A 13,853-nucleotide genomic window follows, 5' to 3' on the forward strand; every position below is an offset into this window, starting at 1 on the left:
TATATATAGTGCAACCCCATTCCTTTCAGTCAGTCACTGATACCTAAAAACATTTTCTACCCAAGAAGCCCAGTGACCATACCAGGACTCAGTACATTATACTATCCTTAGCATTCTCCATTACATATGTCTCCATTCTCACTTTCAGTCTAGTAACAAATAACAGGTGCCTCTCATCCTTATTCACCTCTATTCAATGAAATTCAAACTCTAGGTTTAGGCCCAAGAGTTCAGGTTCTCCCTTTCATCTCTGTCTCTCCAGATAATTATTTGCCTTCCTGTAATCTGCCTTAAATAATTCAACATTCTCAGTCATCGGGGAAATGTGAAACAAAATTACTTTGAAATTTCACCATCTCACCAGTTAGAATGGTCAAGATCTATAAAAGAAGTAACAGCTCATGCAGGCAAGAATATGGAATAAGGGAAACACTCATGTACTGATGGTGGGAGCACAAACTTGTACAGCCACTTTGAAAATTTGGTGGTTCTTCAGAAAAATGGAAATCCATCTACTGGATGGATACTTAAGTACTTAAGTACTCTACATGCTTCTACAAGGACACCTGTTCATAACAGCCAGAAATTGGAAACAAGCTAGATGTCTGTCAACAGAGGAATGGGTAAAGAAAATTTACTCTACTTGCTACCAGAAGAGAAAGATAATACACCAATGGAGCCAAACTACTCAACCTATACAATTGTGACCTGCTAGCAAAATATGATGTGTGGTACAAAAAAAAAATGTGATAATAGTACAAAAATTTTCAACCAAGCACTATCAGGTTGAAATTAAGAGCCTGTTCAGTTGAAATGCAATAAGATGGGATGAAACTCACCCCAGTAATGTTCAATAGCCAAGATCCTGACACTAGAGAACCCATAGACTCAGGGAAATCCAAATATTACTCTTGTCTAAACAACATAGCAATAAAATGACTAAACAACATTCTGTGATTCTCATAGATCATTATCTAGATTATTTAGATATCGTCACAGAAGCTTCCACCTGAAGTAGATGAAAGCAAATGTAAAGAACCATACATGAGCAATAGAATAAGAGACCTTGAAACTCAGTACTAAATACGATGTCTCTGTCAAATCTCTCCTCTAAGGGAGAACCCTGCCCAAGAGCAGGTATAAATATTTTAAGAGCCAGAGGGGATGAGGGACACCAAGGAAACAAGACTTTCTAAATATTGCTGCACCATAGAAACAGGCACTATAGTTACATGCATATTGCCTGCAGAGTTCTAAGTCAGTTAGAGTCCCAATGCTGAGAGGGAAGGGAGGTAGAAGCTCCATTCTAAACACATAAGTAATTGATAACTGCCTTCAAAGAAAAGGTTTTATTTTATTTTATTTTTAATCACCCTCCTACAAGTTACCCCTCATCCATATGACTATAAGTAATCCAGTAAATAAGTCACCCCAGCACACTCTGACTTACTTGTACAAGGCAAAAAAGTGCCTGTTTACACAGAGAAACACTGGAGAAGCCAGGAAAATAGCTTATTTCTTCAGTGGAGTGAGGAGTGTAGCTGCTCTTTGCTGAATGCCAGGAATGATGCACTTTTAAAACCTGTCTGATGATTCTCCCATATTTCCTTCAATTTATGTTTTTTTCCTATTTCAGATTCTTCTTTACCTTTAATCTTTTACACCATAAATGCATTCTTATAAGTGATGTCAGCTGAGCTTTACAACACACTAAGATTATATGACTTCTATAAAATCTTGGAGCCAAGACAATCCCCAACCACAGGTTTTATGTCAAGCTCCCTTGATATAAAATCTCCAGCACTATCTCTGAGTAAACAGCACTTGTAAAAGAAGCCAAAGGTACTCTGCAAACAATCTCAAGGTAAACATGCCCTAAATTGTTGTGTACTTGGGAACAAGTTAATTTTTATCTGAATACTTTTTTCCTAAATTGTGCTAAGGTTAAATAAAATGATCTGGACCAGACTATAGAAGTCTTGATCCTGCACTGGTTACATAAAATCAAGCTGAGCTGAGTTTTCTTTTTGCCTTTTCATGGATTGTTTTCCCCTTCCTGCTGTGAAGTCTGTAGGGAATCACCATACTTATCAAGCTCGACTTCTATAGAATCATTTCTTTAGTCTGTCATTAATACCCTATATGGGGTGAAAAGTTGTTGGTTCCATAGAAGTTATACAAACTCATAATGGAAAATACAGGAGTAAAAATTGATATTTTCACTAAGAAACTCAGCTTTGGGTTTTTTTTTTTTTTAACTTTATTCTTTACAGCAGTTTGGACCTATCTTAAAAGGAATTTACTTCTGAAACCTACTTTTCACAGAAGTCATTCAGAACACCCCAATAATCTTCAGGTACAACAAACCATTCACAATCACCTGGACCAATATTTATGTTAACAGAACAGAAGTTGTTATTTTCTTGGTGACCTGAAAAGAAAAGGGAATAGTTAAAGACATAAACAGACTGTAATTTTAGTGCTGGGATTACAGGCAGCTACCATAATGCTTGTCAGCTCTGTGCATGAGTTTTAGGCTTCTAAAGTCAGATCTTCAAACTTGTAAAAGTGCTTAATAACCAGAGTTTCATAGTGTGTGTGTGTGTGTGTGTGTGTGTGTGTGTGTGGCGGGGTTTGGGGTGGGAGGAACGTACACACTCGTGCACACACTTGTGCACACGCTTGCATACCCACATGCCACATGTATGATTTTATCTATCTGCCCAAGAAGCAAATCACTGACTTATCAATGGAGAGGATATATTGCTCTTAATATTCAATGTACAGATGGGATTCCAAATCTATTACCATCAGGTAGTCATGTGACTCCACTTTGCTACAGAAACCTTGTGACTTTAAAAGTATTTCCTAAAAGGGCCACTAAATATTAAAAAGATATAAAACTATCTCAAATAGAACTGCAGTCATACAAACTTGAAAATAATTGTTAAAGTAAAATATGTAGAAAGAGAAGTTGATAGTGTTTGATCTTTGAACATAATCACACGAAAAAAATCAATGAACAAATATATTTGTAAAACATAGTCAATCAAGAGTGAGAGTGTACATGCCTGTCATCCCAGCACTTTGGAAGCAGAAGCAGAAATTTAAGACCAACTCCCATTAATGAGTTTCCGAACATACAGGGCTATGAATCCCTTTCATATAATTCATTTCCTCTCAAATACAAAAGAAGATAAAACCCATTTTTCACACTTTGTCAGTATATAACTTTAATTAGACTACCTCCTAAACTGTATTCTGTAGTAGAGAAAGTTTTTTTATATTTGAAAGTCAATGTGTGCAACCACAGTCCCTACCAAATGAACTACATCTAACTTTGAACAACAAAAAATAAGTACAACATAATGAAACTGAAATAGAAAAATAAAGTAAAAAATAGCTCGTTTACCATCAGTGAACATGCTTATAAATTCATATCTGTATTTGGCAACATTACTCCATGCCAAAAAACATTTTGAAAAATCCAATATGACATTGAATTGAGAGACTGCTCCGCAATTAAAGGCACTGGTTGCTCTTCCAGAGAATCCAGGTTTCATTTTCCTGTATCCACATAGAAGGTTACAACCATCTGTAATTCCCTCTCCACAGTTCCTGATACCCTCTTCTGGAATGCAAGATCACTTTACACTTTCATAGATATATATCCTGGAAAAATACTCACATTATTAAAAAAAAAAAGCCAACAAAAAAAGTCTGAAAAATAATATATTGTACTTGGCATAGGAAAAAAAGAATTTAAAACACTTTGAAAAAAAGTACTATATCCTTTATTATTAGAGTCATTACACAATTTCAAAGATAACAAAGAACCTAAAATATCTGTTTTTAAAAATTATGGATAAATGGTAAGAAATTAGCTCTGTCTCTTACAAATGTCATTAACTTCTTTCAACTAAACAAGATGTTTGGTCATTTCAATCACCTGGTATCCTACTCCCTGGAACTTTCATACAAAGTTGAACTGAATTCATTCCCAGTATGGTATAGCCAACATGACTGAGAAGATTCCCTGCTGATACAACACGTACAAAAGCAGGAAGCTTAGTCAGCTCATGTAACTGCAACTTCCACCTGCAATAAATAACAGGTTTACAGTGAAAACTTCTGTGTAATGAAAATTACCTTGTTCTTAAAAAAATCTTATAGTTACTAGGGAAAAGTCAATACATAAACAGTAATAGTAATGAGGTTTCTAAAGACAAAAATATCCAACATTAAAGGTCAGTGAAAGAATAAAATGTATAACCTACCAAAAAAAAAAAAAGTTACTTTCTATTTTTAAATGTTGACACCTTAACTCTTAGGTCTTTTTTTAGTCAGAAGAAAAAACTATACTAATAACCTGTAAAAATAATTCTAAAATGATACAGTTTTAAATCAAAGTACTGGACATGGAAAGGAACAGGAAAATACACAATTGCAATACAGAAACCCCCTTTGTTTCCATTCATACGAATAGTACTAGACTTACTTTTTGTTATCAGACAGGTCAATGTTAATGCCACATTTTATGGTTTTAAAAGGTACTTTCTGTCTCCTTCTGGAACTAGGAGAAAAAAAAAAAGGTGAAGGCATGACTTTGAGACAAGAAAACTACATGAATGCCATCAGTTACTTACATATCTGAACATGTTGATTCATTATCTGAATAGTCTTTAACTTGTGTTTTTCTCTCATTTTCTTCCTATTCATTAAAGAAAACATTCAGTTACTACAGTATTACAAGTTCCTACTGGAAAAGAAAAAAATTAAGAAAAAATGAGCAAATTGTTATGGGAAAATTAAAATAATGAAAAAAAAAATCTAGTAGCCAATTTTCACATTAAAAAGTACAATCACATTTCCCTATGGGTTCTGATAGGTGATTCTGATACTTTTCAAAAATACCTCTCTCCCAAAAAGCAGGCAAATTTAGAAAAATTTAAAATGAGGCTATGTACCAGTATTTATTATAAATGTCAAGGAGTAAAGCAGAAAAGATGTTTACAATCACCTACCTTTAGCTGTATACAGAAAGCAAAGTTAAGAACTTCTATTTATTATTATTGTTTGTTGTTATCCTGTATATGAATCTCACTAACAAAGTTAAGACTATAGGCACCTTTTCAAGCTTTAACTTTTTGACACAATAAATTCCAAAGAAAAAATAAAGTTCTAGACTCATGGTATAGAAACTAAATACTTCATGTAATACATATCATTTCTTTGATGTGAATAATATATTATAGAAATGTACATACAGAACAAAAGTATATCATACATAAGACAATATAAAAGGAATAATAACAAAAATGTAAGAATTACAACTTATAAAATTCTTAAAAGAAAACACAGTATATCTATACGAGCATGTATTCTATATCTATTTTGTTATGAATACTGATAAAAAGAATTACCTATTCTAGGCTATGATATAACAAATGACATAAAAGATTTAAAAAGGAGATGCTAGTGTATGTTTTTAGTCCTAGCATATTAAAAGGCACAGGCAAAGTGATTTCTTTAAGTTCAAGGATAGTTTGGTGTAGGCCAGCAAACCAAGGATAATGAGACCCTGGCCTTTTAAAACAAAACAAAGCAAAACAAAACAAAACAAACAAACAAAAAAAAAAGAACAAACAACAAATAAATCCTCCAAATCCCAGTAGACTGGCAAGATAGCTTAACCAATGTGGGAGTCTACACCTGACCACCTAAATTCAATCACTTGGACCTATACAGAAGAAGGAGACAACTATTCTCACAATTGTATTCAGACTGCACATACATGTGTCTACAGCTACTCTTTCTCTCCCTCCCCCATAGTAAAAATATATAAATCAGTACTTTTGTGCTTCAAAAGCTTTCATACCCCAAAGAAGTTACTCAAGAAAGAAGAAAACAGGAAATAAAAATGTTTGAATATCAAGAACTGGTAAATAAACAGTAAATATCCTAATTAAAACACAAGCAGAATTTCTGTATACATTTCATAAAAGATGCTCCACAAATAGGCAATATGTTTAAAAATACTTAATAACAGCTAGAGAAAATGCTTAAGGAAACATAGTTTTATAAGCACTTAGGTAATTAAACTGCAAAGAACAGATAACAAGTAGCAGAAAGACATGAGAAATCAGACTCTAGTAAATGAAGTATCACAAATGCTAAATCAGGCAACCATAACTACGAATAACACAATAACTCCTTACAAAACCTACCAATCACATTATACACTGTTGAAGAAAAATAAAATGTATACTCACAGAAATAGTTGTGTTGAGGCCTGCTCCTTTTAACATAAATTTAGCCATTTTGTATTCAGCACTATTTTGCTCATAAGTTAAAATTAAGTTCAAGTTCTCAGAATCTACATCTCAGAAGCAATTATCTATAGCTGACACTTAAAGAATTTTATTAATAAGCCAAAAACCTGAATCACTTGTACTCTGTTATCTCAATTTACTGAGTACCCTAAAAGTCCTCTGTTCGTTACCTGTCTACCACTCTTATCATATTCAGTATCAATCAGCTTAAAGATTACCACTTCACTGTTTGCCTTCGAACGTTTGAACCTGTTATTTTATGTAAAATCCCTGCCTGAGGACAGATGTACCACAATTTGGCCTTTCTTTCTTATGATTCTCGACGTTAGTATTATGGTGTGTTCAATAAACTATTATTGCTTAACTGTGATTGGTGTACACATGGTTTGTGTGTTGAAGACTGTCAGACCTTATTAACCTGGATTGGGCTAGTCCTAACAGTATGAGTGGGAAATGGAAACTACAGATAGATTCAAATGGTAATTTACATAACAAATGAAAACTGTTAACAAAAGACTGAGTTGTTGTTGAAGTAGTTCAGCAGAAAAAGAAACTTTTTGCTAAGCTTGACAATCCCACCTCAGTTCCCCAGGCTTATTTGTAGAAGGAATCAATTCCTGTAAACTGTCCTCTGATCAAAGCATAGATGGTATGCAAATGCGTAGGCATGCATGCTGCTTAAATGTGCAGATGTATGTGAGCATTTAAATACACATAAGTAAAGTACTGACAAATACTTTAAATCTCAAAAGCAGCATTACTAAAATGTTATGTTTATTTTAACTTATATGAAAACAAATGATTCTGTAGGTTTAGTATACAGAAACAATTACACCATAATTGTATTAACAGTGTAAGCTTCAAAATAATATGAAATAATATTAAAATATAATAATATAACAATACTGAAATTGGATGTATTCTTTTGTCAGAAAAAATAATAAACTCTTTTTTTTTTAATTTACACACAGTTTGAAGCATAGAATGCAGACCATGCTAAGTAAGATCTCTGTCAAAATAACTTCACTTCTAGGCCTGTTTCTGAAACTGATGGCAATTGCTCAACCATGAACATTGAAAAAAAAAATCAAACACAGAACTGGATGCATTAAATTCTCATACTGAGCTCAAGGGATATTAAATGCCTGAGTTACATGCTTAGGAAGAACAAACATTATGAAAGAAAAGTATATTTACTTGTATATAGTACTAATATTTCCCAAATAAATAAAGGAATTCTATGTGGACTGAGTATGGCAAAAATACCTCTGGCAGGCACAGCCCTCCTTCCCTATTCCCTCTACCTAACTAAAAACCATTAGATCCCATTCATTAAACTAGCTATCAAGATCTGTTCTCTTATCCAGCCACTTCCTACTCCTGAGGCTGATAACTAAGGTTTAGCTACCAAAGTATTGAAGTCCAGCAATCAAAAGCTCCCTTTGACTCGCCTAATTAATATGTTCTGTTAAAATTAAATACCTCATCCTAACACAGGGTTTCCCTTTTTAGTTTTATACACTGCCACTTGCCTATGGCCATGTTTGTCTCCTCTTTCCCCAGAGGCAGACCTTTATCCCTTTTCCCCTTTCCCCTTGCCCTCCCTCTATCACACCTGTATTTTAGTCTATTATCCCCTTCCCTTTCTCTCTGGACAAATAAATATCCTTGGTCTTAACTTTAAACAAGTGAAAATGACTATATACTTTCTCTCCAATTTTATAAGACCTGTTTTATCTAAAGATATCAGAAAATATTAGACATTATAAGATAACTATTATCTAGAATCTCATAATATAAAATATCAGTGAATTGAAACAATTCATGAGAATCAATAAATCTGATACCACTTAAGGAGTAGTTATCAAAAAGTTTTATAGAAGCTTCTGGACCCCACCTACATCTGCAGCAGTCTTGAATCAGCAAACCACCACCCACTCCAAAGCTCTGCTTGCTTTGACAGGCTAGTTCTAACCAAACACACAGGTGATACACCCCATCCCCACCCCAATCCTGTTCCCTCAGTGAAGCTAGCAAAATTAGCAGCCGTGGATTCTGCCTCCCACTATTAGAACTCCACCTTCCTTCCCATATGAACCTATACCTGTAGTTAGCACAAGAAGCCAGCTCTAACCCTGTAACAGTTCTGTCTGCTTCCCAGGAGGCCTGCTCAAACCTGAGACACATACCTGCCTCCTGAGAGACTTGCTCCTACAAAGGTCACCCACACCAGTCAACTCAGATACACAAGATGGCAAAAGACAAGCATAAGAACATAATAAACAGAAGCCAATAAAATATGGCACCATCAGAATTCAGCTCTCCTACTACAGCAAGCGCAGAATATCTTAACACACATGAAAAATAAGATTCTGACATTAAATGCCATCTCATGAAGATAACACAGGCCTTTAAGGAGAATATAAATATATAAAGAAAACACAAATAGATAGAAGCCCTTAAAGATGAAATAAATGAATCCCTTAAACAAATCAAGAAAATACAATTATCAGGCAAAGGAAATGAATACAACTGCTCAAGATGTAAAAACAGAAATAGAAAAAAGAAAACACAAATGGAGGCAACCCTGGGGATGGAACATCCAGGAAAGAGAACAGGAACTACACACACAAGTAACACCAACAGCATACAAGAGTTAGAAGAGAAAATCTCAGACATAGAAGATACCATATAAAAAACCTGATGCATAGATCAAAAAAAATGCTACATGTGAAAACATCCTAACTCAAAAAATCCACACAATTTGCAACATGGGGGGGGAAGACCAAACCTAAGAATAACAAAAATAGAAAAGAGTGAAGATTCCCAACTCAAAGGACCAGAAAACATGTTCAACAAAATCACAGAATGTCATGAGCTTTGCATGCAAATGGATGGAACTAGAAAATATCCTGAGTGAGGTAACTTAGATATTAAAGGACAAACACACTATGTTCTCACTGGCAAGTGGATATTAGCCATAAAGTACAAAATACCCAAGACAGACCACACAGATCCAAAGAAGATAAACAATAAGAAAGTTTCAAGCAAAGGGGTAGTTTTATTACTATATGCCACACAATTAAATAATACTCTATTTATTTTAAAATTTAAAAATTTGGAAATCATGGAACCATCTAAGTGTCTATGGTACCCTACAACTAGACATACTTCTGCCTAGGTGAAATAGAAGGATCCACTTACTGTCATATGGCATGATCCTGATCAGGTATTTAATCAAGGGGAAGACTGCATGTTTGTGCTTTTTCTGCAGGATGCTGCAGAAATGTGCTAGCTGCCAGAGTGACTGGTGGGACATTCTGATGCTGGGACAAAGAATGATGGTGACCAGTGAGCTTACTGAGTGCTCTGACAATGGTGACAGGGAATCTGTACTGGACGTATGTTCCTGACCCACCTTTGCTTGCCTAATCCCAGATTGGACAAGTTGCCTTGCTTCAAACTTTTAGACCTGTGGGACAGAGAACATTGAGACTGTGGAAAATGCCTTGAAAATAAGAGAAGTTATAATGACTCTTCTCTTTCCTTTAATGTGATCAGTTATTCTGACTCAATCATGGACTGATCTGGAAATCAATCCAATACTGGAAATAACAGTATTCATTTGGGAAGACTGGTTCTGGACATTTTCAGAGACAAATTTGGAAGTTAGCTGCAGTTATTTATGAAGTTATGCTAGCAATAGATAAAATTGGAATAGGATCTAGAATTAGAACAATGGGAGGATCTGGACTTTGAACAAGTGTTAGTGCATGTATTAAGGCTCCTAAACTTTTATTATTTGGCCACATTTAAATTGTTTCTCCATAGTATTTAATGCAAGGTGTCTTTTTTTTTTTTTTTTTTTTTTTTAGTTCTTTTTTTTTGGAGCTGGGGACCGAACCCAGGGCCTTGCGCTTCCTAGGTAAGTGCTCTACCACTGAGCTAAATCCTAGCCCCAATGCAAGGTGTCTTAATTGTACACTTATTTGTGTTAATTCATTGAAACCTGTCATATCTATTATGGCGGTTTACCAACCAGCTTTTGTTTTATTACCCATGAGTATTACAGGACCTTGGTATTCTGAAAAAAAGTTTGCAAGTACTAGAAGTAAGTCAGGCTTAAAACAGAGGCAAGAGGGTAGTAGGCTCTTTATTGCTGGTATAGCAGCTTTAATTAATAATAATTAATACCTAGCAGCATTACTTCTGCAATTCCTCTGACACAATAAGATACTTATTTTTGTTAATCATCTAGCAAAAAATGTAACTAACGCTCTGAGTACTTAAGAGGATTTAGTTAGGCATTCTGATGCTCTATTATGATACTATTGAAATTTATTGGAGAGGATATTCAGAATTTAGGAGTGAGAAGTCATCTCAATTGTCATGCTATAAATAATGATGGATTTGTGTTACTTTTAAAATTTACACTGATAGATACGGCCTCGGGGTTCCCCTGGATAAGGGCACAGGAGCAGGAAATCTGCTGCGTCTGAGATGCCAGAACCTGAAGGGTCCGACCGGATAAACAGTTCTCTGAACCCAAATCCCGTGGGAGGGAGAGCTAAACCTTCAGAGAGGCAGACATGCCTGGGAAACCAGAAGAGTCTACACTCGGCCCACATCTCTGACTCCAGAGGAAAACACCAAACACCATCTGGAACTCTGGTGCACGGAAGCTCCCGGAAAGGGCGGCGCAGATCTTCCTGGTTGCTGCTGCCATGGAGAGCTCATAAGCAACACCCCACGAGCAAACTTGAGCCTCTGGACCACAGATAAGACCAACTTTTCTGCTGCAAGCGACCTGCCTGGTGAACTCAAGAAACAGGCTCACAGGAACAGTTCAAGACCTGTAGATAGGAAAAACTACTTGCCTGAAAGCAGAACACTCTGTCCCCATAACTGGCTGAAAGAAAACAGGAAAACAGGTCTACAGCACTCCTGAAACACAGGCTTATAGGAAAGTCTAGCCACTGTCAGAAATAGCAGAACAAAGTAACACTAGAGATAATCTGATGGCGAGAGGCAAGCGCAGGAACCTAAGCAACAGAAACCAAGATTACATGGCATCATCGGAGCCCAATTCTCCCACCAAAACAAACATGGAATATCCAAACACACCAGAAGAGCAAGATCTAGATATAAAATCATATTTGATCAGGATGCTGGAGGACTTCAAGAAAGACATGAAGAACTCCCTTAGAGAAACACAGGAAAACATAACTAAAAAGTAGAAGCCTACAGAGAGGAATCACAAAAATCCCTGAAAGAATTCCAGAAAAACATAAATAAACAAGTAGAAGCCTATAGAGAGGAGTCACAAAAATCCCTGAAAGAATTCAAGGAAAACATAAATAAACAAGTAGAAGCCTATAGAGAGGAATCACAAAAATCCCTAAAAGAATTCCAGGAAAACATAAATAAACAATTGAAGGAATTAAAAATGGAAATAGAAGCAATCAAGAAAGAACACATGGAAACAACCCTGGATATAGAAAACGAAAGAAAGAGACAAAGAGTCGTAGATACAAGCATCACCAACACAATACAACAGATGGAAGAGAGAATCTCAGGAGCAGAAAACTCCATAGAAATCAAAGATAATGTAAAGCAGAAAAAGCTACTGGTCCAAACATACAGGAAATCCAGGACTCAATGAGAAGATCAAACCTAAGGATAATAGGTATAGAAGAGAGAAAAGACTCCCATCTCAAAGGACCAGTAAATATCTTCAATAAAATCATAGAAGAAAACTTCCCTAACCTAAAAAAAGAGATACCCATAGGTTTACAAGAAGCCTACAGAACTCACAAACAGATTGGACCAGAAAAGAAACACCTCCCGAAACATAATAGTCAAAACACCAAACGCACAAAATAAAGAAAGAATAGTAAAAGCAGTAAGGGAAAAAGGTCAAGTAACATATAAAGGCAGACCTATCAGAATCACACCAGACTTTTCGCCAGAAAATATGAAAGCCAGAAGATCCTGGACAGATATCATACAGACCCTAAGAGAACACAAATGCCAGCCCAGGTTACTGTATCCTGCAAAACTCTCAATTAACATAGATGGAGAAACCAACATATTCCATGACAAAACCAAATTTACACAATATCTTTCTACAAATCCAGCACTACAAAGGATAATAAATGGTAAAGCCCAACATAAGGAGGCAAGCTACACCCTAGAAAAAGCAAGAAACTAATCGTCTTGGCAACAAAACAAAGAGAAGAAAAGCACACAAACATAACCTCACATCCAAATATGAATATAAGAGGAAGCAATAATCACTATTCCTTAATATCTCTCAACACCAATGGTCTCAAATCCCCAATAAAAAGACATAGATTAACAAACTGGATATGCAACAAGGACCCTGCATTCTGCTGCCTACAGGAAACACACCTGAGAGACAAAGACAGACACTACCACAGAGTGTAAGGCTGGAAAACAACTTTCCAGGCAAATGGTCGGAAGAAGCAAGCTGGAGCAGCCATTCTAATATCAAATAAAATCAATTTTCAACTAAAAGTCATCAAAAAAGATAAGGAAGGACACTTCATATTCATCAAAGGAAAAGTCCACCAAGATGAACTCTCAATCCTAAATATCTATGCCCCAAATACAAGGACACCTGCATATGTAAAAGAAACCTTACTAAAGCTCAAAACACACATTGCACCTCACACAATAATAGTAGGAGATTTCAACACCCCACTCTCATCAGTGGACAGATCATGGAAACAGAAATTAAACATAGATGTAGACAGACAAAGAGAAGTCATGAACCAAATGGACTTAACAGATATTTATAGAACATTCTATCCTAAAGCAAAAGGATATACCATCTTCTCAGCTCCTCATGGTAGTTTCTCCAAAATTGACCATATCATTGGTCAAAAACACAGGCCTCAACAGGTACAGAAAGATAGAAATAATCCCATGCCTGCTATCAGACCACCACGGCCTAAAGCTGGTCTTCAATAATAATAAGGGAAGAATGCCCACATATACATGGAAGTTGAACAATGCTCTACTCAACGATAACCTGATCAAGGAAGAAATAAAGAAAGAAATTAAAGACTTCTTAGAATTTAATGAAAATGAAGGTACAACATACCCAAACTTATGGGACACAATGAAAGCTGTGCTAAGAGGAAAACTCATAGCTCTGAGTGCCTGCAGAAAGAAACAGGAGAGAGCATATGTCAGCAGCTTGACAGCACACCTAAAAGCTCTAGAACAAAAAGAAGCAAATACACCCAGGAGGAGTAGAAGGCAGGAAATAATCAAACTCAGAGCTGAAATCAACCAAGTAGAAACAAAAAAGACCATAGAAAGAATCAACAGAACCAAAAGCTGGTTCTTTGAAAAAAATCAACAAGATAGATCAACCCGTAGCCAGGCTAAGGACACACAGAGAGTGTGTCCAAATTAACAACATCTGAAATGAAAAGGGAGACATAACTAAAGATTCAGAGGAAATTCAAAAAATCATCAGATCTTACTATATTC

General features: G+C 35.7%; 1 protein-coding gene across 17 annotated transcripts in view; it reads right to left on the reverse strand.

Annotated features, from left to right (window-relative positions):
• The window catches only part of Uty (ubiquitously transcribed tetratricopeptide repeat containing, Y-linked), a 160,383-nt gene that overhangs the window by 21,333 nt on the left and 125,197 nt on the right, over positions 1 to 13,853 (reverse strand). For all 17 annotated transcript variants that reach the window (NM_001419831.1, NM_001419832.1, XM_039100676.2 and 14 more), the window contains 4 exons: positions 4,647 to 4,711; positions 4,499 to 4,573; positions 3,950 to 4,098; positions 2,317 to 2,431 (listed from right to left, as the gene is read on the reverse strand). In NM_001419831.1, coding sequence (NP_001406760.1) covers positions 2,317 to 2,431; positions 3,950 to 4,098; positions 4,499 to 4,573; positions 4,647 to 4,711 — 404 coding nt within the window. The remainder of the gene's footprint in view (positions 1 to 2,316; positions 2,432 to 3,949; positions 4,099 to 4,498; positions 4,574 to 4,646; positions 4,712 to 13,853) is intronic.

Source organism: Rattus norvegicus, chromosome Y (assembly GCF_036323735.1).
Source record: "Rattus norvegicus strain BN/NHsdMcwi chromosome Y, GRCr8, whole genome shotgun sequence".
Taxonomy (NCBI): Eukaryota; Metazoa; Chordata; class Mammalia; order Rodentia; family Muridae; genus Rattus; species Rattus norvegicus.